The 25,576-nt window shown below is 32.5% G+C and overlaps 5 protein-coding genes across 5 annotated transcripts; all 5 read left to right on the top strand.

The window, feature by feature from the left end:
• Positions 1 to 191: 191 nt before the first annotated feature.
• LOC130669696 (uncharacterized) lies at positions 192 to 3,144 on the top strand. The gene is made up of 3 exons (XM_057472715.1): positions 192 to 424; positions 735 to 1,239; positions 1,404 to 3,144. Exons 1-3 carry the CDS (start codon positions 308 to 310, stop codon positions 2,690 to 2,692), a joined length of 1,911 nt encoding a protein of 636 aa, XP_057328698.1. The 5' UTR covers positions 192 to 307; the 3' UTR covers positions 2,693 to 3,144.
• An 823-nt stretch (positions 3,145 to 3,967) lies between these two features.
• Positions 3,968 to 6,471, top strand: LOC130670585 (uncharacterized). Its single transcript, XM_057473999.1, has 3 exons — positions 3,968 to 4,021; positions 4,097 to 4,604; positions 4,756 to 6,471. Exons 1-3 carry the CDS (start codon positions 3,968 to 3,970, stop codon positions 6,042 to 6,044), a joined length of 1,851 nt encoding a protein of 616 aa, XP_057329982.1. The 3' UTR covers positions 6,045 to 6,471.
• Positions 6,472 to 9,853: 3,382 nt separating this feature from the next.
• On the top strand, positions 9,854 to 12,567 carry LOC130669675 (uncharacterized). The gene is made up of 3 exons (XM_057472697.1): positions 9,854 to 10,098; positions 10,174 to 10,687; positions 10,854 to 12,567. Exons 1-3 carry the CDS (start codon positions 9,976 to 9,978, stop codon positions 12,140 to 12,142), a joined length of 1,926 nt encoding a protein of 641 aa, XP_057328680.1. The 5' UTR covers positions 9,854 to 9,975; the 3' UTR covers positions 12,143 to 12,567.
• Positions 12,568 to 16,463: 3,896 nt separating this feature from the next.
• LOC130669916 (uncharacterized) lies at positions 16,464 to 19,852 on the top strand. The gene is made up of 2 exons (XM_057473067.1): positions 16,464 to 16,546; positions 18,168 to 19,852. The coding sequence occupies exons 1-2, from the start codon at positions 16,531 to 16,533 to the stop codon at positions 19,391 to 19,393; spliced, it is 1,242 nt and encodes a 413-aa protein (XP_057329050.1). The 5' UTR covers positions 16,464 to 16,530; the 3' UTR covers positions 19,394 to 19,852.
• A 1,031-nt stretch (positions 19,853 to 20,883) lies between these two features.
• LOC130669815 (uncharacterized) lies at positions 20,884 to 24,069 on the top strand. Its single transcript, XM_057472903.1, has 2 exons — positions 20,884 to 21,327; positions 22,406 to 24,069. The coding sequence occupies exons 1-2, from the start codon at positions 20,886 to 20,888 to the stop codon at positions 23,695 to 23,697; spliced, it is 1,734 nt and encodes a 577-aa protein (XP_057328886.1). The 5' UTR covers positions 20,884 to 20,885; the 3' UTR covers positions 23,698 to 24,069.
• Positions 24,070 to 25,576: the final 1,507 nt, after the last annotated feature.

Below are 25,576 nucleotides of genomic sequence, written 5' to 3' on the forward strand. Positions count from 1 at the left end.
TTTCCGCAAAGTCACAGTGTTCAGGAGTGGAAATTCAATGTAAAGGTATAATGAGTGCATGTGCACTTAATTAGATGACAACATAAGTAGCACTCGAACCGCGGATGGACACGTATCCTTTGCAATGACATAAGTGGGAATCGTTTGTTTATTGATATTCCCGCGTTAGTGACGAGGCTCGAACCCAAGAGCACAGTCGCGTATTTCGCGTGCATCCGCTTGTTGGTTTTACTTAATAGTACAATAAATAATTATTGCACTTAATTAACAATTTGCTAAAATATTCAAATAATTTTGAAAAGTCATAATGAATTTAACGAAATATATTTTTTTGTGTTCATTATTTGTGTGCGTCATTGTGTGCGACAAAATGAAGATCAACACTTCAGGATCAAAAGATCCTCCGATTTCTCACATTCATACGGTAAGTTATAGCGACGACCAAATTTTACAGATAATATTCGAATACTTTTGTCTGAAAGGAATACGGCTTTTCCGATCTGCTTAATTGACATATCTTTATTTAGAACCTTATTTGCGTATGAGTAATTACATGTGGATTAATATTGCTTAATGCGCACTGTAATACCATACTTTAATTGTAAGGACTCTATTAGTTAAAGATGTTAATATTATGAATACGGTTTCACCCCGAATAAACTTGCTGGGCTCATCAGTAAAGTTGATGCATAATATTCAAATAATTAATAGGTTCGTTTTCTTATTTTATACAGCGACAATTACTGGAGTTATGTTTTCCTGATCAGATACGTCAAGTTGCGATTACGCCCGATTTGACTGATATTATTTACCTAATCAAACAGAACGATCAACCATTCAGTTCTGTTTTTATATTTGATCAAATTAAGATTTATTTTCGAAGGAATTACTTCAATGCGAATAATTACGAGGCATACATTTCATGTCAGTGCTACATTTTTTCTGTGAATTCACTCGATACACTTGGAAAGGACATTTTTTATTCACCTAATTGGGATAGCGAAAAATTAATGTTAATAGTCGGGGATCAGTGCAGTGATGCATTGAAGGCACTGAAAAAGCTATGGAAAGGTCAGGCTATCAAATCATATTTCCTGTGCCCCGATGAATTCAACAACAATACAGACATCTATATGTTCAACCCTTACGGTGATAGGGCGCCAAAGCTCTGGAGCAAAGTTGAGGCAAGAGACCGACCATATGATCGGTGGACAGTTTACAAAATGCCATTCGTTAACGGTAAGATAATTTATACTTCTGGTTTAGAGAACAGAACTTTGAAATTTTATAAAAAATGTAAAACAATCAATGCGTGTACAAATTTATTGTCAAAATTTTTATTAACTACTGTGCATCTATTATAAAAAATATTTATAATAGTTTTAATCTTTACTACTTTCCAGATCAGAGTATATGTTCCAGTTTAACTTTTGACAAAACGGAGATTTTAGATGGTCATCAAATTCCGATTTTGGATTTCGAGATGATGAACTTCGACAAAATAAATTTTAATGAATATGACAGATCCAATACATCCGATATGAACTTGAAAAAAACAATTCTTTTCTACAAGAATATATTCTCAGCCATGAATGTCACTCCTATAGCTTTCAATGAAAATAAAACAGATTTTGAGGGGATAAATCTAACAGATCCACAACTACTTGAATTCGTCACTGATAAGCCGAACTTTTTTCCTTTTTATGAACAAAGTGGTTACGTTATACTAACACAAAAACAAAGTTTAATACCGACATTTAGCCAAGTAGCCGACGAATTTTTTACTTATCAAAATATAGTAATGTCGTCCATTGTTTTGGTAATACTATTCATCATAATTCTGTTTAATCACAAGTTTCATTTCGGTGGAGCTGCTTTAGATCTCTTGTCATTTCTGTTGAATATGGGATTAACGACTCCTATAAATCGGTTATGGATGCGGATTACTTTCTTGAGTGCAACTTTATTTGTTATCATTTTTAATCCGGCGTTGCAGGGGCTACTGACTTCAGTATTGACTCGACCAGAGTACAGAAATGTCCAAACCCTAAAAGATCTTCGCGACAATAATTACCACGTCTACTGGTCTACGATCTATGAGTACAATATAATACTTGATAGTCAGCTATGGGATGAAGATTCTTTGAATAAATATGTCCACGTGATGTATCCGGGAGATCAAGATTATTGCACGAAGAACGTTGGAAATAATTCCACAATCGCTTGTTTAATTGACTTCGACTCACTTGAAGCTACGAACTTGGACTCACATATTTCGAAAGAGTTTTCTCATAAAATTCATGTATTTGCAAATCCTATCAACTGGGGACTCGATAAAAAAGCTCAAAAATTAGCGATGAAGTTGTTTGAAAGTGGTTTTTCGGATTATGCTCAAAAGCGTAATTTATATAGAATTTTGATGAAAAGGAAAATCAAAATGGATAAAATTAAAGCATTACGAGATTATGAGCAATTGAATCTCGAAGAGTCTGCGTTAGTCTACATTGCGATGACACTGGCTGCAGCCTGGGCATTTCTGGTTTTGGGTGTCGAAATTCTGTTTAAAAAAATAGAAACATTTTTTGAGAAACGTTCACGAGAGGCGGAAATGAGAAAATTGAAGATTCGAAGGAGAATTGCGTCTACCGTCAGGAAAATAGCCATTTTCTCTCAAGAAGTAATCGACGTTTAAGCAGAAGAATAACTTTTAATTATTGTTGAATTTTGAATCTTTAAAAATATTATTTGATAAAGTGTGATAGTGTAAACCATTGTATTGTTGCAAGAGGTACCAGGGCAAAATACGACATTATTTTTAAAAAAAGAAAAAATTCATTATTTTATTAGAAAAAGGGTGAGCAACTTTCTCCGATCATGTGCATAAACAAGTAAACGGTTTTAAATAAAACAAAATCTTCATTTTCTAAACAGTAGCAATTATGCCCTGATATTTTGACCATATGATTGCTGTACTTCTCTGTTTAAAGAATTCAATACTTTTGTAATGATTAGATGTGTTCTAGTGGTAATTAAATAATTCATACTCTCACGCAATAACTCATCCGCAATGTTTATGCAGGATGGCATCAATGTATTGATTGATTTCAATCCACTTTGTATTCATTTTTGACACTAAAATTAATTATTCACGGTTAACAATCGATGTATTGTCAATTGAATAAATATTTTGAGTTGAAATTATATGAAATTATTATATATTAGACTTAAAAACCTTTTGCCTCATATTAATTATTTATCTCTTCATGACTGCAGTTCTTCCATCATTCGGTCGAGGACAGGTAAGACGAGATATTTACATATACATAGGTAAATATATGTACAAGGTCAATAAAGATTTATCTGCAAATCAATTTTACGGAAATTAACGTTGTTCACAAGTGGAAATTCAATGTAAAGGTATTATGAGTGCATGTGCACTTAATTAGACGGTAACACATGTAACACTCGAACCGCGTATAACTCGTATCCTCCGAAGCCACGTCAACAGAAATATTATTGCTTTACATTAATTTTGATTTGCAAGTAAAAACCTGCATAATGAATGTAGGTCAGTAAATAATTTTCTGTAAATCGATTTTTTTGAAACCAACAATGTTTAGAGGGAAAAGCTGACTACAAACGCAGAAGTTGTGTATGTGCATTATAATAACAAATAAATACTCGCAACAGTCGAACCGCGGATGGACACGTATCCTTTGCAGCCACGTCAATGCGAATATAATTTGTCCGTTCATTTTATTCTGTTAGTTACATAAAAGAACCCAGCGAGCACAGCCGCATATTTGCCGACCTTCTATTTATTGATTTTACTCAATAGTCCAATAGATAATTACTGCACTCAAACAACAATTTGCTTAAATATTTTAATAATTTCAAAATTATAATGAATTTGCCGAAATATATTTTTTTGTGTTTATTGTTTGCGTGCGTCGTCGTGTGCAACAAAATGAAGAACAATTCTTCAGGATCAACGAATCCTCCGATTTCTCAAATTCATGCGGTAAGTGAGCGACGGCTTATATTTATAAATAATATATTTAAGTGGTCAATTGATTCATTGATTTATTTTATCCAGCAACAATTACTGGAATTGTGTTTTCCTGATCAGATGAGTCATGTTGCGATTACTCCCGATTTGACTGATGTTATTTATCAAATCAAACAGAGCGATCAACCATTCAGTTCTGTTTTTATAGTTGATCAAATGAAGTTCGCAGTTAGAGAGTATGACTCGTATTTTAGGGAAATACGTGAAGAATACATTTCATGGCGGTGCTGCATTTTTTCTGTTAATTCACTCCATACACTTCAAAGAAGATCTTTTTATGAAAATTTTTGGGATAGCAAAAAATTAATTTTAATAGTCGGGAACCAGTGCAGCGATGCATTGAAGGCACTGAAATGGTTATGGGAAAGTCATGCTAGCAAATCATATTTCCTGTGCCCCAATGAATTCAACAACAATACAAACATCTACATATTTAACCCTTACGGTGATAGGGCGCCAAAGCTCTGGAGCAAAGTTGAGACAACAGACCGACCATATGATCAGTGGACAGTCTACAAAATGCCATTCGTTAACGGTAAGACAATTTATACTTATGGTTCAGTGAAATTTTAATTAAAATGTGAAACTATTTATGCGAGTAAAAATGAATTGTTAAAATTTCTATTAACTAGTGTTTATCTATTATAGAAACATCTATAATAGTTTCAATCTTTTATACTTTCCAGATCAGAGTATATGTTCCAGTTTAACTTATGACAAAACGGAGAAATTAGATGGTTACCAAATATCGATTTTTGATTTTGAGATGATGAACTTCGACAAAATAAATTTTAATGAATATGACAGATCCAATACATCCGATCTGTACTTGAAAAAAACACTTCTTTTCTACAAAAATCTATTCTCAGCTATGAATGTCACCCCTATTGCTTACAATGAAAATGTAATAGATTTTGACTGGATAAGTGTAGCGAATCCACAACTACACGAATTCGTACGTAATCGACAGGACATTTTTCCTTTTTATGAACAAAGTGGTTACGTTATACTCACACAAAAACAAAGTTTAATACCGACAGTTAGCCAAGTAGCCGACGAATTTTTTACGTATCAAAATATAGTAATGTCGTCCGTGGTTTTGGTAATACTGTTCATCATAATTCTGTTTAATCACAAGTTCCATTTCGGTGGAGCTGCTTTAGATCTCTTGTCATTTCTATTGAATATGGAATTAACGACTCCTATAAATCGGTTATGGATGCGAATTACTTTCTTGAGTGCAACTTTATTTGTTCTCATTTTTAATCCGGCGTTGCAGGGGCTACTGACTTCAGTATTGACTCGACCAGAGTACAGAAATGTCCAAACCCTAAAAGATCTTCGGGACAATAATTACCACGTCTACTGGTCTACGATCTATGAGTACAATATAATACTTGATAGTCAGCTATGGGATGAAGATTCTTTGAATAAATATGTCCACGTGATGTACCCGGGAGAACGAGATTATTGCATGAAGAACGTTAGAAATAATTCTACGATCGCTTGTTTAATTGACTTTGACTCGCTTGAAGCTACAAACTTAGACTTACATATTTCAAAAGAGTTTTCTCATAAAATTCATGTATTTACGTGTTCTAAAGACTGGGGGCTCAATAAAAAAGCTGAAAAGATCGCGATGAAATTGTTTGAAAGTGGTTTTTCGGATTATGCTCAAAAGCGTAATTTATATAGAATTTTGATGAAAAGGAAAATCAAAATGGATAAAATTAAAGCATTACGAGATTATGAGCAATTGAATCTACAAGATTCTGCGTTAGCCTACATTGCAATGACACTGGCCGCAGCCTGGGCATTTCTTGTTTTGGGTGTCGAAATTCTGTTTAAAAAAATAGAAACTTTTTTTGAGAAACGTTCACGAGAGGCGAAAATGAGAAAATTGGAGGTTCGAAGGAGAATCGCGTCTACCGTCAGGAAAATAGTCATTCTCTCTGAAGAGGTAATCGACGTTTAGACAGAAAAATAACTTTTAATTATTGTCGAATTTTGAATTCTTAAAAATATTATTTGATAAAGTGTGATAGTGTAAACCATTGTATTGTTGGAAGAGACATCAGGGCAAAATTGGCCATTATTCAAAAGAAAAGAAAAACTTGTTTATTTAATTAGAAAACGGGTGAGCAACTTTTTCTGATCACGTGCCCATAAGTAAGCGGTTTTGAATAAAAACAAGTTTTTATTTCCTAACCGAAGGCAATTTTGCCCTGATATTTTAACCATATAATTGCTGTTTGAAAAATTCAATACTTTTGTCATGATTAGATGTGTTCTAGTGATAATTAAATAACTCATACTCTCATGCAATAACTCATCTGCAATGTTTATGCAGGATGGCATCAATATATTGATTGCTTACAATCTAATTAAAATTTACTTACGAAACCAAGTCGAATATTTTACGGTTTATAATGAATTTTCGATGTATTGTCAATTGAATAAATAATTTGAGTGAAAACTATATAAAATTTTTATATTTTAGACTTAAAAACCCTTTGCTTCATATTAATTATTGATTTTTTCATGGCTGCAGTTCTTCCATTAATCGGCCGAGGACAGGTAACACATGCAACATTCGAGACGCGGATAGGCACATATCCTTTGCAACAACATACGTAGGAATCTTTTGCTTATTGATATTCCTGCGTTAGTGACGAGGCTTAAACCCAAGATCTAAATCACGTATTTCACGAACATCCACTTATTGATTTTATAATTTACTCCAAAAAAAATATTTTCGAAAAATGCAAACATGGCTTTTTTAATTTTCTACATGTGCACTTTTTAGTTTTATTTTTTAATTGTTTACTATTGCAAATACATTGACCCCAATTTCAAAAGCTAATAATTTCCGAAAAAATAATGAATAAGACTAATAGAAATTTTTTAAATTTTGCTAGTGTCATAATGGACCAGCACACAGCGGCTATGGAGAAGCGATCGATCAGGATAGACTCCAGATGTCTGAACTGGCAGCCCAAAGACTGGAGTGTCCGCGCCAAGTGGTGAATAATCAGCGACAATAAGTTTCAATTAACGAGACTCATCAGCGGCTTATTTCGTTTTTTAAATTACCCATATTGTACATAAATGTAATTTTATAAATTCTAAACAGAACATGTCTAATGAATCCAATAATAGAATTTAAAAATTTTATAATGAAATAACATGAGTATTAATTTCTTCACTTGTTATTCCCTCGACCCTCGCGGACTCGGGATTACTCCGAAATCATGGTGAAATTTCGGTGAAATCATAGTGAAATGACAGTGAAATCACTGTAACTTTGTGCCATTTGCTTACTGTGTGATAATTATCATCCGATGGTAATTTTATGATGATTTCACCATCGATTCATAGTAGAATCACAATAGCATTACAGTTAATTTACAGTAGTATAGCTGTAAGTTGACAGTGGTATTACTGTGTATTTACAGTGATTTCACTATCAGTTTATCCTGGATCTGCAGTGTTTCAGTCATGCTTTCTCGGTAATAATACCGTCATCATATAGTGATTTCACAGCAGTCTTACTATAGATTCTTCGTGAAATCACAATAATATCGCTGTGAATTGACAGTAATATTACTGTGATTTCTTAATCATTTAATCCTGGATCTGCTTAGTTTTCATCGAGATTTAGGGGCAATATTGAGATCCTATATTTATTGATTCAACGATAATAATAATAAAATTAATAATAATATTATAATAGCAACAATAATCCTAATCTTGGTTTTTCAATAAATAATTTTTCTTGTTTAAAAAAATTATTTAGTATCCATCCCTTTGTACGACTTCATGTAATTATTCCTCTGGAGGATCAAATGCTATTTTTTTACCCTCGGTAAAGAAGGAATTTTATTTTTTTTTAACGCATGATGGGACTCGAACTGCCGACCCTTCGATTGAGAGTAGCTTAAGTCATGTACTTTAGCCCGCTCGGCCACCACACGCATTCGGAACTTAATATTCAATCTGTTACTTCATGCTATTCAATACTATATATACTCAAGATTAAGCTATAAGAAAAATTATTTTATTAAATACTATAAAATTAAAAGAATTCGATATTTATCAAAAAAAAATTTTTGCCTTTATTTGTAAATCATCAAGTTTTCTTAATTTAAGAATATTTTATTTTAAATTATGATAAATAATAAATATTTACTATTGAAATATTAATCTAAATGATATTCTCTTTATTTTTTGCAGTAGTTTAAATTCAATTTATACAGTTTTAAAAAAAAAGTTATTCAATTTTTTTATTTATTTATTTTTTTTCATAATTCTGAAGAATTTTACCGTCTTAAGCTTTTATAAAATTAACTAAATTAGATAATTACAGATAAAATTTCGCTCGGAAATTCCTAAAATAGCTAAATTTATAATAAATAAAATACATATGTGCCCAAATATTTGCTAAACTTACAAATAATTATAGGAGCATTTATGAAATAATTGATGTTATTTTTTTTTTTTAATTCCATTTCTATCGATTAATGACATTAAAAATTCAAATTTTGATTTCGAAATTGGATTAATGATAGATGTACCGTATCAGATCACTATCAAAGTAGAGTTAAATCATGGAGAAAACGCTAATAATTTGCTGTGAAAATATCATAGAGTCACAGTGCTAATACTACTAGGTTGTCATGGGATCACGGTAAATTCATGGTTAAACCACTATGAAATGACTGTGAAACTATTGTAAAGTCACCGAGTTAACACTATCAGATTACTATGGAATCACAGTGAATTCGTAGTGAAATCACGATAAACTGACTGTGAACCCATGATAAAGCCTCAGTGTTACCATTGTTGAGTTACCATAAATCGATAGCTGATCGACAGTAAAATTATCATGAAAGTATGGTAATTTAATTGTAAAATTACTATATAACCAGAGTGACGAAATGGCACAAAACGACTGTGAATTCACTATGAAATTACCATCAATACACAGTAAACTTACGGTAAAATTGATTTCACTGTGATTTCACTGTGATTTCACAGTAACCCCGAATCCGCGAGGGTCCGCCTAACCTAAGTTCCTCTCGAAGAGTGAAGTCCTGCTGGTAAGTAGGTCATCGTCAGAACTTTTCGGTTTGTAATCTCAAGGTCAAATTAATTCCCGGTCAGTTTAAGTGGACTTGAGGTCATTCCGGGTGGCTCTTGATACAAAACTAGCCAGGTTGGGGATTTGCCAGGGTTGAGATTTAATTTCTAAGCTTTAGATTGGGTTCAGAAAGATTTACCCGCGTTAGTTACGTCGCAAATTGGATGAAATCAACTGAATTTCAAAGTTACCACTAGTTTCCGGTCAGTTTTAATATTTTTATGATCCATAAATTAGAAAACTGCTTCAATTTAAACATGTTTGAAAACTGCAGTGTTTATGTAGAATAGGTATTTTGTCATAGAAGTTTTATATTTAGCTCATAAGAAAAAATGCGTATGAATTCGTATCCTTCGAAGTCACGTCAACAGAAATATTATTGGTTTATATTAATTTTGATTCGCAAATAAAAACCTGCATAATAAATGTAGGTCAGTCAATGATTTTCTGTAAATCGATTGTTTTGAAACCAACAATGTTTAGAGGGAAAAGCTGACTACAAACGCAAAAGTTGGGTATGTGCATTATAATTATAAATAAATACTCGCAACAGTCAGACCGCGGATGGACACGTATCCTTTGCAGCCACGTCAATGCGAATATTATTTGTCCGTTCATTTTATTCTGTTAGTTACAGAAAAGAACCCAGCGAGCACAGCCGCATATTTGCCGAGCTTCTATTTGTTGATTTTACTCAATAGTCCAATAAATAATTACTGCACTTAAACAACAATTTGCTTAAATATTTTAATAATATTTTAAAATTATGATGAATTTAAATAAATATATCATTTTGTGTTTATTGTATGTGTGCGTCGTCGTGTGCAACAAAATTAAAATTCTTGGACCTTTAGGATCAACAGACCCTCCGATTTCCCATATTCATACGGTAAGTTAGTAACAACTTATTTTTATAAATAGTATTCAAATAGTTAATTAATTGATCTATTTTTTTTTTATACAGCGACAATTACTGGAATTATGTTTTTCTGAAAAAATGAGTCATATTGCGATTACTTCCGATCTGACTGACATTATGTACCAATTTAAACAGGACGATCTACCGATCAGTTCTTTTTTTATATTTGATCGAATTGAGATTCCAAGTTCAAAAAATTTCTACTTTCAGCAAAATTACGATCAATATATTTCATGTCAGTGCTACATTTTTTCGGTTAATTCACTATATAAACTTGGAAGTGAACGTGCCAGACTCTATGAATTATATTTTTGGAATACCAAAAATTTAGTGTTAATAGTCGGGGATCAGTGCAGCGATGCAATGAAGGCACTGAAATGGTTATCGGAAGGTCAGGCTATCAAATCATATTTCCTGTGCCCCGATGAATTCAACAACAATACAGACATCTATATGTTCAACCCTTACGGTGATAGGGCGCCAAAGCTCTGGAACAAAGTTGAGACAACAGACCGACCATATGATCAGTGGACAGTCTATAAAATGCCATTTGTTAATGGTAAGATAATTTATATTTACGGTTTAGTAAACACAACTTTGAAATTTTATAAAAAATGTAAAACTATTTATGCGTGTAAAAATAAATTGTTAAAATTTTTTATAAACTAATGTGTATCTACTAGATAAAAAAATCTATAATAGTTTTAATCTTTTTTACTTTCCAGATCAGAGTATATGTTCCAATTTAACTTATGACAAAACAGAGATTTTAGATGGTTACCAACTTCAAGTTCAGGGTTTTGAGTGGATGAACTTCGACAAAATAAATTTAAATGAATATGACAGATCCAATACATCCGATCTGTACTTGAAAAAAACACTTCTTTTCTACAAGAATCTATTCTCAGCTATGAATGTCACCCCTATAGCTTACAATGAAAATGTAACAGATTATGACGTGATAAGTGTAGTGGATCCACGAATACTCGAAATCGTTTCTTCCGACCTAGCCTTTTTTTCTTTTTATGAACAAAGTGGTTACGTTATACTCACACAAAAACAAAGTTTGATACCGACGATCAGCCAAGTAGCCGAGGAATTTTTCACTTATCAAAATATAGTAATGTCGTCCATTGTTTTGGTAATACTATTCATCATAATTCTGTTTAATCACAAGTTCCATTTCGGTGGAGCTGCTTTAGATCTCTTGTCATTTCTATTAAACATGGGGTTAACTACTCCTATAAATCGGTTATGGATGCGAATTACTTTCTTGAGTGCAACTTTATTTGTTATCATTTTTAATCCGGCGTTGCAGGGGCTACTGACTTCAATATTGACTCGACCAGAGTATAGGAATGTCCAAACCCTAAAAGATCTTCGCGACAATAATTACCACGTCTACTGGTCTACGATCTATGAGTATAATGTAATACTTGACAGTCAGCTATGGGATGAGGATTCTTTGAATAAATATGTCCACGTGATGTATCCGGGAGAACAAGATTATTGCACGAAGAACGTTAGAAGTAAATCTACTATGGCTTGTTTAATTGACTTTGACTCGCTTGAAGCTACGGACTTAGACTTACATATTTCGAAAGAGTTTTCTCATAAAATTCATGGATTTATACGACCTATAAACTGGGGACTCAATGAAAAAGCTCAAAAGATCGCGATGAAGTTGTTTGATAGTGGTTTTTCGGATCATGTTCAAAAGCGTAATTTATATAGAATTTTGATGAAAAGAAAAATCAAAATGGATAAAATAAAAGCACTACGAGATTATGAACAATTGAATCTCCAAGATTCTGCGTTAGTCTACATTGCAATGACACTGGTTGCAGCCTGGGCATTCCTTGTTTTGGGTGTCGAAATTCTGTTTAAAAAAATAGAAACATTTTTTAAGAAACGTTCACAAGAGGCGGAAATGAGTAAATTGGAGATTCGAAGGAGAATCGCGTCTACCGTCAGAAAAATAGCCATTCTTTCTCAAGAGGTAATCGATGTTTAGGCAGAAAAAAAAACTGTTAATTATCGTCGAATTTTGAATTCTCAAAAATATTATTTGTTTGAGTGTGATAGTGTAAACCATTGTATTGTTGGAAGAAGTACCAGGCAAAATAGGACATTATTTGAAAGGAAAGAAAACGTTCATAATCATTAGAAAATGTGTGAGCAATTTTCCCTGATTATGTGCATAAATAAGTAAACGATTTTGAGTAAAAACAAATCTTTAGTTTTTAAACAAAAGCAATTTTTCCCTGATATTTTGACCATATGGTTGCTGTTTGAAAAATTCAATAATTTGTTACGATCCGATGTATTCTAGTGATAATTAAATAATTTATACTCTCACGCAATAACTCATCCGCAATTTTTATGCAGGATGGCATCAATATATTGATTGCTTTCAATCCAGTTTTAATTCATTTTTGAGACTACAATTAATTATTAACTCTTAACAATCGATGTATTGTCAATTGAATAAATAATTTAAGTAAAAACTATGAAAAATTTTTATATTTTAGACTTAAAAACCTTTTGCCTCATATTAATTATTGATTTTTTCATGACTGCAGTTCTTTCATTAATCGGCCGAGGACAGATAATACAAGATATTTACATATATATGTACGAGGTCAATAAATATTTTTCTGCAAATCAATTTTACGGAAAATAACGTTGATCACAAGTGGAAATTCAATGTAAAGGTATTATGAGTGCATGTGCACTTAATTAGACGGTAACACATGTAACACTCGTACGGCGTATGAACTCATATCCTTCGAAGGCACGTCACCAGAAATATTATTGCTTTGCATTAATTTTGATTCGCAAGTAAAAACCTGCATAATAAATGTAGGTCATAAAATAATTATCTGTAAATCGATTTTTTTGAAACCGACAATGTTTAGAGGGAAAAGCTGACTACAAACGCAGAAGTTGTGTATGTGCATTATAATTATAAATAAATACTCGCAACAGTCAGACCGCGGATGGACACGTATCCTTTGCAGCCACGTCAATGCGAATATTATTTGTCCGTTCATTTTATTCTGTTAGTTACAGAAAAAAAACCAGTGAGCACAGCCGCATATTTGCTGAGCTTCTATTTATTGATTTTACTCACTAGTCCAATAAATAATTACTGCACTTAAACAACAATTTGCTTAAAGTTTTTAATAATTTTTGAAAATCATAATGAATTTGAAAAAATACATTATTTTGTGTTTATTGTATGTGTGCGTCGTCGTGTGCAACAAAATTAAGATCAATTCTTTAGGATCAAAAAATCCTCCGATTTCCCACATTCATACGGTAAGTTAGCAAACGATTATTTTTTATGAATAATATTCATTTGGTTAATTGCTTCGTTTTTTCATTCTATGCAGCGACAACTACTGGAATTATGTTTTTCTGACCGCTTAAATCCTGTCACAATTACATCGAACTTGACTACAATTATCGAGGGTATTCAACAAAATGAACAACTAAACTCCTCCGTTATTACAATCGATGATAATTTACTACAAGTGTATAGAAAAAAATACGGTAATAGAAAAAAAAAAACATACAGTGGATATAATTTATATCCAAGCTATGTCTTGTCTGCTGATTCTGTTACTGCACTCAAAAGAACTCTCAATAATATCCGATTATGGGATCCTTGGAACAGCGAGCGTAGGGTGGGTCAAAAAAATCGAATAATTTTTTTTTGACTTTATACTCTAAAAAATAGGTTCGTAGACACCTAAAAAGAATTCTCTCCAAGTATGAACTCTTAATTATAACGGGAAGGTCCTCCGCTTTGCGGGTTTCTATTTTTTTCGAATAATCAGATAAAAAAATTTATATCTCGCTTCCAACTGCTTGGAAAAATATTCCGTGGCATAGACTTTGTAAGAAATTGAACGCTCTACAAAAAAGGTCTCTTATGATTTTTTCAAAAACCTAACCGATTAAAAGATATTTCTAGTTGAAGTTTGGCTATTTTAAGGAAAATATTCGTTTTTATTATGAATTTTATAAGTCGATGAAAAAAAATTATTTCGGATTGCGGCACTCATGATTTTGTAGGAAATTTACTGCTCTACAAAAATGGTTTCTTATGATTTTTTGATTAAGTGGAGCCGTTACGAGATATTCATCGTCAAACATTAACGAATATCAATATTTCCAGTTTTTGATCAATAATTCGATAAATTTTAATTTAAACTATGAGTTTCAGGAAAATTTACATAAATTTGAGTTTCGATCGATAAAGAAATGTTATAAACAATTTTTTAACTTCCCGCTAAGAAAATTGTAAATTTTCAAAAATTCGGGAAGTTTTTGGTTTTGGTCCGATTTACGAAAATCGAATTTCCATCAGATGTCGACGTTTCGAGGTCCTAGGAAGCTATCCTGACTAATTTCACGATGATGTCCGAGTGTATGTATGTGTGTACGTACGTACGTACGTACGTATGTATGTATGTAAATATTCATAACTCTTGAACGGATGAACCGATTTTGATCGTTGAGGTGTCATTCGACGCGACTTGTTAATGTCTTGAGGCCGTAGAAATTTGAACTTAATCGGTAGGGTGCGTTCAGAGATATTTCAAAAATAAAATTTTTTCAAAAATGTTTTATTTGGATAACTTCCAATTTGCTCGATGGATTGATTCCAAAATCTAATCAGCTCTAAAACTCTATAAGCCGCGTCGAATGCCACCTCAATCATCAAAATCGGTTCATTCGTTCAAGAGAAACCGTTGACGAAAGAATTCAAAAAAAAATTTTTCCTTGGTTTTTTTGAAATTTCTCAAAAACGGCTGAATAAATCAATTTCAAAATTCGACCAGCTTTAGAACTTGATAAAACGCGTCGATTGCCACCTCAACCATCAAAATCGGTTAATTCGTTCGCGAGATATCGTGGAAGAAAGAAATGCTAAAAAATGGTTTTTTACAAAACAATGGCATACAAAAGTATTTGCGAGCTCGAAGAGCTCGAAAATATATTCACAATAATGTTTTCGAGCTCAGCGGGAAGTTTTGGGGCTGGCCCGCAGGGTCAACTGACAGACCGATTTTTTAATATTGTTTTCAGTCTTGAGCTTGTTTGATTGCATTAAAACAAGAAATTAGAGCATTTTTTTCGACATATAGCCGATGATTAGTTTAATTTGAAGTGAATGACATATTTTTTTGTCAAATTTAATATGAAAAGTATTGAATCAAGTGAGAAACAACCAGTATTTAACTTTTTTATAGATAAATTTTTTATTGAATTATCACTTTGGAGCACTGAAAATGTACTGATAAAAAAGTAGACAACGAAGATAGTTAAGAAAAACAACATAGGTGGCGCTAGCGTTAGAGTACCAACAGAAGAAGTAATGTAATTCAGAACAAAAAGCCTCTCTCACAAAAAAATTTATGTATAATTGGTAGAATAAAATTTGAAAATACATACTAAACAACCGTAATAATATGAAATGCCAATGCAATTGACATTTTAAATTATTACAAATAAAGCTTACAAAAAATATCATTAGAACACAAACTTCTTAGTGAATTTTTGAACAAATAACTCCTGTAGGAGTGACTTTTATGATAGAAATTTAAATTTATGTAAATTTTCCTGAAACTCATAGTTTAAATTAAAATTTATCGAATTATTGATCAAAAACTGGAAATATTGATATTCGTTAATGTTTGACGATGAATATCTCGTAACGGCTCCACTTAATCAAAAAATCATAAGAGACCATTTTTGTAGAGCAGTAAATTTCCTACAAAATCATGAGTGCCGCAATCCGAAATAATTTTTTTTCATCGACTTATAAAATTCATAATAAAAACGAATATTTTCCTTAAAATAGCCAAACTTCAACTAGAAATATCTTTTAATCGGTTAGGTTTTTGAAAAAATCATAAGAGACCTTTTTTGTAGAGCGTTCAATTTCTTACAAAGTCTATGCCACGGAATATTTTTCCAAGCAGTTGGAAGCGAGATATAAATTTTTTTATCTGATTATTCGAAAAAAATAGAAACCCGCAAAGCGGAGGACCTTCCCGTTATAATTAAGAGTTCATACTTGGAGAGAATTCTTTTTAGGTGTCTACGAACCTATTTTTTAGAGTATAAAGTCAAAAAAAAATTATTCGATTTTTTTGACCCACCCTAAGCGAGCGGCTTATTTTCGCAGTTGGGACGCAGTGCAGCGATGCATCGAAAGTACTCATGTTGCTGTGGGAGTACGATGTGTTGCTGTCATACTTTATTTGCCCCGACGAATTTAACAACAACACCAGTATCTACACTCTGAATCTTTATCCGAAGAGGGCACCGTTACCCTGGATAAAAATTGAAGCACCAGAAAAACCACCCGATCCACGGACACTCTACCAAATGACGTTCGTAAATGGTGAGACAGTTTATCATTTTGTCTTATTTTTCTGCCAGGTAAAAATATTTCGCCAAAAAAGCCAAATTTAGCCGAAATCACGTCAAAGTCGTTAAATTTTATTGAAAGAGGCCAAAAAAAAGTACGGGTAATAAACACAAGGCTGAAAACTATATAATTAGGCTGAACAATGACCAATAATTAGGACTAAAAAAACCGAAAACGGGCCGCCTTAATTCATCGGCCAATTTTCGAATTCTTTATTAACCCGTCAGCACTCCCGTTATGAGCATTTTGCTCACGCTCGATTTTAAACATGAATAACTTTTTTTTTTTCCAATGGAACGAATAGTTGAAATTTTTTTTATCTTTGAATAGTTTTATCTATTTTCAAATTCCGCTTGAAAAAAATTTGTTTGGTTGTCATAGAAATTATAAAAAAAAATTTTTTATAGTGCTCCTCATAAAATGTGAGCAATTTCCTCATCGCGGGCGTAAAGGCGTAAGTAAAAAAATTCTACGTTCGGTTACTCTCGTGACTGCTCGTATACCTTCGGCAGTCTGCGAAGTTATTCGGTCGAATTTGTTAAAGTTTATTAATCGTAAATAAATTACCATTATCATTTATTGCACGCCTCGGAAGCGAAGCGGAGAGGTTGTGCTTTATAACCGACCTGTCAAGGTTACACGATTTCCACTCATTAAAGTGCATATATTTTTTTTCTATTACTCTTACACATTATGAAAAGCACATCAATATAAAGCTGAAACACTAATAAATAATCCTGATACTTTTTTTAATTTGTCTAATATGTATTAATATAAAAAAAAGTTCATTAAAAAAAATTTATCGTGGACGTCCATTAGTCTGTGGTTAAAAAAAACGGCGTGGTACGGATATCTCGAGAACGACTTGACGAAACTACTTAATTTTTTTTTCAAAATTTTCAGAAATAAGCAAAGAAGGTTCCTTTCGAAAATCACTACTGTAGGCCTTCTCGTTTTTTTAAAAATAAATCATTACGGTTAAAACCGGCAATCTTACATGTAAACAAACACACACTGCCGCCATTTTTAATTAGGAATGTTCTCCTTATTTATTTTTTTTTTTACTTTTATTACCGTATATTTATCATGGAAATTTCTATGGGAAAAGAGCGGGATATTCAATTTTATTCGAAATTTAACTTTAAAAAAAAAACATAACATGAGCGTTCGAGGCGTGCACTTTTGGATTTTCCAAATTTTTATTTTTTATTATTCTTACAATACATAGAGTAATTAATTTATGAAAAATATTTTCTTGCTTAAAATTTGAAAAAATTTGTTTGGTGCCTACGCATTAAGCGTGAGAAAAACTCTCATCACGAGCGTAAAGTATACCGAAAAGCTGACGGGAGTGCTGACGGGTTTCGAATAATAAAATTTCGGAAGGTTTTCGGCGAATTTTCGATCCTTTCCAATGAAATTCTACGGCTTAAGCAAGATTTCGGCCAAATTATTTAATCCGGGTTGTTATTTTTTTGGCTGAAATCTTTTTTACGCGGGCAAAAGTAAAATTGGTCGAGAAAATTTTATCATCGAGTCGTCAAAAAACTAATTAGCCTTTTACTAATTTTTTATTTCTATTCTCATTTTTCAGATGCAGAGTTATGTCCAAGTATTACTTTTGACAAAACGGAAACCCTAGACGGCCACAGACTTCAAATCCAAACAAGTACCGAGGTGTCGAAGAACACACAAACTTTTTACGACATAATACTTTCATTCATGAATATTACTCCTGTTGCATACAAACCTTCTCGGCTAAAATTCGATTCACTAAAAGTGCAGGACCCTTCACTCCTTAGAGAAAAAAACACTAAAGTCTCAAACATTATTCCGTTTTATCAGCAACGCGGTTTCGTTATCGTGACCCAAAAACAAAGAATCATTCCGACTTTCAACCAAGTAGTTGATAATTTCTTCACTTATCAAAATATAATCATGTCGTCTGTTATTTTGGTATTCATATTTGCTATGATTCTGGTGAACCACAAGTACGATTTCGGTGCAGCTGCCTTAGATCTCTTGGCTCTGATATTAAACATGGGGATGATGATCCCCATCAACAAGTTGACGATGCGCATAACTTTCATAAGCGCGACCCTGTTCGCTTTGATTTTCAACCCGGCGTTGCAGGGTCAACTGACCTCTATTTTGACCAAACCGGGCAGCAGGAATGTTGAAAATTTGAAGGATCTACGCGATAACGGTTATCACATTTATTCGTCTTCTCCCTACGTCCTAAATGAATTAATTGACAGTAAGCTATGGGATGATGAGTCTTTCGAAAAATACGTGCACCCAACACTCGCAACTACTCCCACAAAATGCCTGGATGACGCGGAAAAAAATTCGTCTATTGCCTGTTTGGTTGACTTCGGGCTTTTTGATAAAATAAAACCCGACTTCCACATTTCGAAAGAGTTTTCTTACAACTACTACGTGTATGTGACTCCCCGAACTTGGCCGCTGAGTAAAAGAATGAATAAGATAGCTATGAAGTTGTTCGAAAGCGGCCAGTCGAGTTATTTCGAGAACCGGAGTTCGTTCCGAAATTTGATGAAACAGAGAAAAAAATTGAAAAAAATCAGAGCGCTGCAACAGTACGATCAGTTGAATCTTGAAAATTCCGCGTTAGTTTACATTTCGATAGCACTGTCCGCAGCCTGGGCGATTCTCGTTTTTGGTATCGAAGTTATGATCAGAAAGATCGAAGTCCGTTTGGATAAGCGGTTAAAACAGGCAGCGGTGGAAAAATTGACGATCAGAAAAAGAATTATGGCTACCGTTAATAGAATAACTTTTCTTGATCAACAAGTTTAATTGACAGCTATTCTCTCTCGAGAGGTAATCGACGTTTAGACAGAAGAAAAACTATTAATTATCGTTGAATTTTAAATTCTTAGAAATATTATTTGTTCGAGGGTGATAGTGTAAATCATTGTAATGTTGGAAGAGGTGCCAGGGCAAAATAGGACATTATTTGAAAGGAAAGGAAACTTCCATTAACATTAGAAAATGTGTGAGCAATTTTCCCTGATCATGTGCACAAATAAGTAAACGATTTTGAGTAAAAACAAATCTTTAGTTTTTAAACAAAAGCAATTTTTCCCTGATATTTTGACCATATGGTTGCTGTTTGAAAAATTCAATAATTTGTTACGATCCGATGTATTCTAGTGATAATTAAATAATTTATACTCTCACGCAATAACTCATCCGCAATTTTTATGCAGGATGGCATCAATATATTGATTGCTTTCAATCCAGTTTTAATTCATTTTTGAGACTACAATTAATTATTAACTCTTAACAATCGATGTATTGTCAATTGAATAAATAATTTAAGTGAAAACTATGAAAAATTTTTATATTTTAGACTTAAAAACCTTTTGCCTCATATTAATTATTGATTTTTTCATGACTGCAGTTCTTTCATTAATCAGCCGAGGACACGTAAGACGAGATATTTACATATATATGTACGAGGTCAATAAATATTTTTCTGCAAATCAATTTTACGGAAATTAACGTTGTTCAAAAGTGGAAATTTAGTATAAAGGTGTAATGAGGGCATGTGCACTCACTTAGATGGTAACGCATGTAACACTCGTACGGCGTATGAACTCATATCCTTTGAAGCCACGTCAACAGAAATATTATTGCTTTGCATTAATTTTGATTCGCAAGTAAAAACCTGCATAATGAATGTAGGTCAGTCAATGATTTTCTGTAAATCGATTTTTTTGAAACCAACAATGTTTAGAGGGAAAAGCTGACTACAAACGCAGAAGTTGTGTATGTGCATTATAATAACAAATAAATACTCGCAACAGTCGAACCGCGGATGGACACGTATCCTTTGCAGCCACGTCAATGCGAATATTATTTGTCCGTTCATTTTATTCTGTTAGTTACAGAAAAAAAACCCAGTGAGCACAGCCGCATATTTGCCGAGCTTCTATTTGTTGATTTTACTCAATAGTCCAATCAATAATTACTGCACTTAATTAAAAATTTACTAGAATATTTTAATAATTTTGAAAAGTCATAATGGTTTTGACGAAATATATTATTTTGTGTTCATTGTATGTTTGCGTCGTTATGTGCAACGAAACGAAGAACTATTCTTCAGAATCAACAAATCTTCCGATTTCCCACATTCATACGGTAAGTTAGCGCCGACTATTTTTTATAAATAATATCCAAGTGGTCAATTGATTAATTTTTTTTTTTTATACAGCGACAATTACTGGAATCATGTTTTCCTGACCAACTGAGTCATGTTAAGATTACACCCGATCTGACGGACATTATGTACCAATTCAAACAGAACGATCAACCAATCAGTTCTTTTTTTATAAATGATCTAATTAAACCTCGAGAGCACAATGTGTACTCTATTCTGAACAATTACGATGAATGTAGTTCATGTCAGTGCTACATTATTTCTGTTAATTCAATCGATATACTTGAAAGTCAACATACCGGAATGTATCCATCAATTTTTTGGGATAGCAAAAATTTAGTGTTAATAGTCGGGAACCAGTGCAGCGATGCATTCAAGGCACTGAAATGGTTATGGAAACGTCAGGCTATCAAATCATATTTCATGTGCCCCGATGAATTCAACAACAATACAGACATCTATATGTTTAACCCTTACGGTGATAGAGCGCCAAAGCTCTGGAGCAAAGTTGAGACAACAGACCGACCATATGATCAATGGACAGTCTACAAAATGCCATTTGTTAACGGTAAGATAATTTATACTTATGGTTCAGTGAAATTTTATTAAAAATGTAAAACTATTAATATGTGTAAAAAGATATCGCGTGCAAAAAGGTAAAAGGCCGCTTTGCTACAGGTTAGAAGGGAATTATGCTAAAAGGGCGCATAAAAAAATTTTTTTTTGTCATTAGCTTTAAAATACTTCGAAACGCAAGGATCTGCAAAAAAAAAAATTGGGAATCCTTAAGCTAAAAGAACGTATCTCAAGACATGCGCCCTTTTAGCTTTTGAAAAGTAGTGCCTAAAGCAAAAAGGGCACATAAAAAAAAATCAAGTTTTAATACAAGATACTGACAAATAGTTTCACAAGACAAATTAGATGAAAAAAACAGTCTTCTACACTTTTTTTTTCAAAATTTATTAAAAATAAAATCATTAAAAACAAAAAAAAATTGAAAATATCAAATTTTTAATTAAATATAAATTTTCATAACGATTATAAAAAATAAAAATTTATACTGATTTTTTTAAAATTATTGTTTTGGATTATGGATCCGTCATAAATCAGAATAATTTGAAAAAAAAAAGAATGAGGGTATGGGAGTCGTACCTAAATGAACCGATTAAATATTTTTTTTTTTTTTTAATTTAGTATCAGAATTTCAAAATAATTTTATAAACTGTAATAACCAATTCCATAACGAAAAATATTAATACTATCACGCCTACTTTGTGATTTTTCTAAGCATATTTTTAATTTTGATATTAAAAGAACGTATTAGTCGGTATACACCTTTTTGACAGCAGCATTTTTTTTTTTCATTTTTAGACTTCGGTTAAGCTTTTTAATAAATTTTTCAGAAAAAAAATTTATACGCTCTTTTAGCTTTTGGTTACAAAATTTTCAAATTCCTAAAGCTAAAAGGGCGTATAATTAAAGACATACGCCCTTTTAGCTTTGGGAAAACAACGTTTGATTTTCAAGCGTAGAAAATGTATGCGCCCTTTTACTTTTTGGCACGCGATATTGTTAACATTTCTATTAACTACTGTGTATCTATAATAGAAAATATCTACAATAGTTTAATCTTTTCTACTTTACAGATCAAAGTCTATGTTCCAGTTTAACTTTTGACAAAACGGAGAATTTAGATGGTTACCAACTTCCAGTTGAGGGTTTCAAGTGGATAAACTTCGACAAAATAAATTTTAATGAAGATGACAGATCCAAAACATTCTATATGAACATTTTGACAAAAACAATTCTTTTTTACAAGAATATATTATCGGCTATGAATGTCACCCCTATAGCTTACAAGGAAAATGCAACATTTTTTGAGATGATGAATGTAGGGGATCCGCGACTACTCGAATACGTTTCTTATGGTCAAATATTTTTTCCTTTTTATGAACAAAGTGGTTACGTTATACTCACACAAAAACAAAGTTTAATACCGACGATCAGCCAAGTAGCCGAGAAATTTTTTACTTATCAGAATATAGTAATGTCGTCCATTGTTTTGGTAATACTATTCATAATAATTCTGTTTAATCACAAGTTTCATTTCGGCGGAGTTGCTTTAGATCTCTTGTCATTTCTATTGAATGTGAGGTTAACGACTCCTATAAATCGGTTATGGCTGCGAATTACTTTCTTGAGTGCAACTTTATTTGTTCTCATTTTCAATCCGGCGTTGCAGGGGCAACTGACTTCAATATTGACTCGACCAGAGTATAGGAATGTCCAAACCCTAAAAGATCTTCGGGACAATAATTACCACGTCTACTGGTCTACGGTCGATGAGTATAATGTAATACTCGATAGTCAGTTATGGGATGAAGATTCTTTGAATAAATATGTCCACCTGATAAATCTGGACGAACGAGATTATTGCATAAAGAACGTTAGAAGTAATTCTTCTATGGCTTGTTTAATTGACTTTTACTCACTTGAAGCTACAAACTTAGACTTACATATTTCAAAAGAGTTTTCTCAAAAAATTCATGTATTTATAACTAGTCCACATTGGGCACTCAATGAAAAAGCTCAAAAAATAGCGATGAAGTTGTTTGAAAGTGGTTTTTCGGATTATGCTCAAAAGCGTAATTTATATAGAATTTTGATGAAGAGAAAAATCAAAATGGATAAAATTAAAGCATTACGAGATTATGAGCAATTAAATCTCGAGGATTATGCGTTAGTCTACATTGCGATGACACTGGCTGCAGCCTGGGCATTTCTTGTTTTGGGTGCCGAAATTCTGTTTAAAAAAATAGAAACATTCTTTGAGGAACGTTCACGAGAGGCGGAAATGAGAAAATTGGAGATTCGAAGGAGAATCGCATCGACCGTCAGGAAAGTAGCCATTCTCTCTCAAGAAGTAATCGACGTTTAAGCAAAAGAATAACTTTTAATTATTGTCGAACTTTGAATTCTTAAAAATATTATTTGTTAAAGTGTGATAGTGTAAACCATTGTATCGTTGGAAGAGATATCGGGGCAAAATAGGACATAATTCAAAAGGAAAGAAAAACTTCTTTATTTCATGGAAAAAAGGGTGAGCAACTTTCCCTGATCATGTGCACAAATAAGTAAACGATTTTGAATAAAAACAAATCTTGATTTTCTCAACGAAAGCAATTTTGCCCTGATATTTTGACCATGCGATTGCTGTTTGAAAAATTCAATACTTTTGTTATGATTAGATGTGTTCTAGTGCTAATTAAATAATTCAGACTCTCACGCAATAACGCATCCGCAATTTTTATTCAGGATGACACCAATATATTTATTGCTTTCAATCCACTTTAAATTCATTTTTGAGAGTAAAATCAATTATTTATAGTTAATAATGAATTTTCGATGTATTGTCAATTGAATAAATAATTTGAGTTAAAACTATATAAAATTTTTATATTTTAGACTTAAAAACCTTTCGCCTCATATTAATTATTGATTTTTTCATGACTGCAGTTCTTCCATTAATCGGCCGAGGACAGGTAATACAATATATTTGTATGCTTCGGAAATGTGAACTTATATAAATTGTATTTTCTATTTATCTAGATTACTGAATTTTTTTCCTTTTTTAAAAAGAATTTAAGGTAACAAAAGACTTTGAATATAATTCGAAGACATCTACCATTTATTATTCATTCGAGTACAGATCAGAGCTTCATAAAATGAGAAGGTCAGTAAATATTTTTCTGCAAATCGATTTTCCGCAAAGTCACAGGGTTCAGGAGCGGAAATTCAATGTAAAGGTATAATGAGTTCATGTGCACTTAATTAGATGGTAACACATGCAACACTCGAACCGCGGATGGACACGTATCCTTTGCAATGACACAAGTGGGAATCATTTGTTTATTGATATTCCTGTGTTAGTGACGAGGCTCAAACCTAAGATCTAAGTCACGTATTTCACGAACATCCACTTATTGATTTTATAATTTACTCAAAAAAAAACATTTTGGAAAAATGCACGCATAGCTTTTTGAATTTTCTACATGTGCTTTTCTTTAGTTTTTTTTTTTTTATTGTTTACTTCAGGATCAAATAAAAACTTGTATTCGCAAATGCATTGACCCCACTTTTAAAGGCTAATAATTTTCAAAAAATGACTAATTAAAATTTTTTAAATTTTGCTAGTGTCATAATGGACCAGCACACAGCGGCTATGGAGAAGCGATCAATCAGGACAGACTCCTGATGCCTGAACTGGCAGCCCAAAGACTGGAGTGTCCGCGCCAAGTGGTGAATAATCAGCGACAATAAGTTTCAATTAACGAGACTCATCAGCGGCTTATTTTGTTTTTGAAATTACTCATATTGTACATAAATGTAATTTTATTAATTCTAAACAGAACATGTCTAATGAATCCAATAATAGAATTTAAAAATTTTATAATGAAATAACATGAGTATTAATTTCTTCACTTGTTATTCCCTACGCCTAACCTAAGATCCTCTCGAAGAGTGAAGTCCTGCTGGTAAGTAGGTCATCGTCAGAACTTTTCGGTTTGTAATCTCAAGGTCAAATTAATTCCCGGTCAGTTTAAGTGGACTTGAGGTCAATCCGGGTGGCTCTTGATACAAACCTAGCCAGGTTGGGGATCTTTCAGGGCTCAGATTTAACTTCTAAGCTTTTGATTGGGTCCAGAAAGATTTAGCGGCGTTAGTTAGGTTGCAAATTGGATGAAATCAACTGAATTTCAAAGTTACCACTAGTTTCCGGTCAGTTTTAATATTTTTATGATCCATAAATTAGAAAA

The sequence above is a fragment of the Microplitis mediator genome, chromosome 6 (assembly GCF_029852145.1).
Source record: "Microplitis mediator isolate UGA2020A chromosome 6, iyMicMedi2.1, whole genome shotgun sequence".
Taxonomy (NCBI): Eukaryota; Metazoa; Arthropoda; class Insecta; order Hymenoptera; family Braconidae; genus Microplitis; species Microplitis mediator.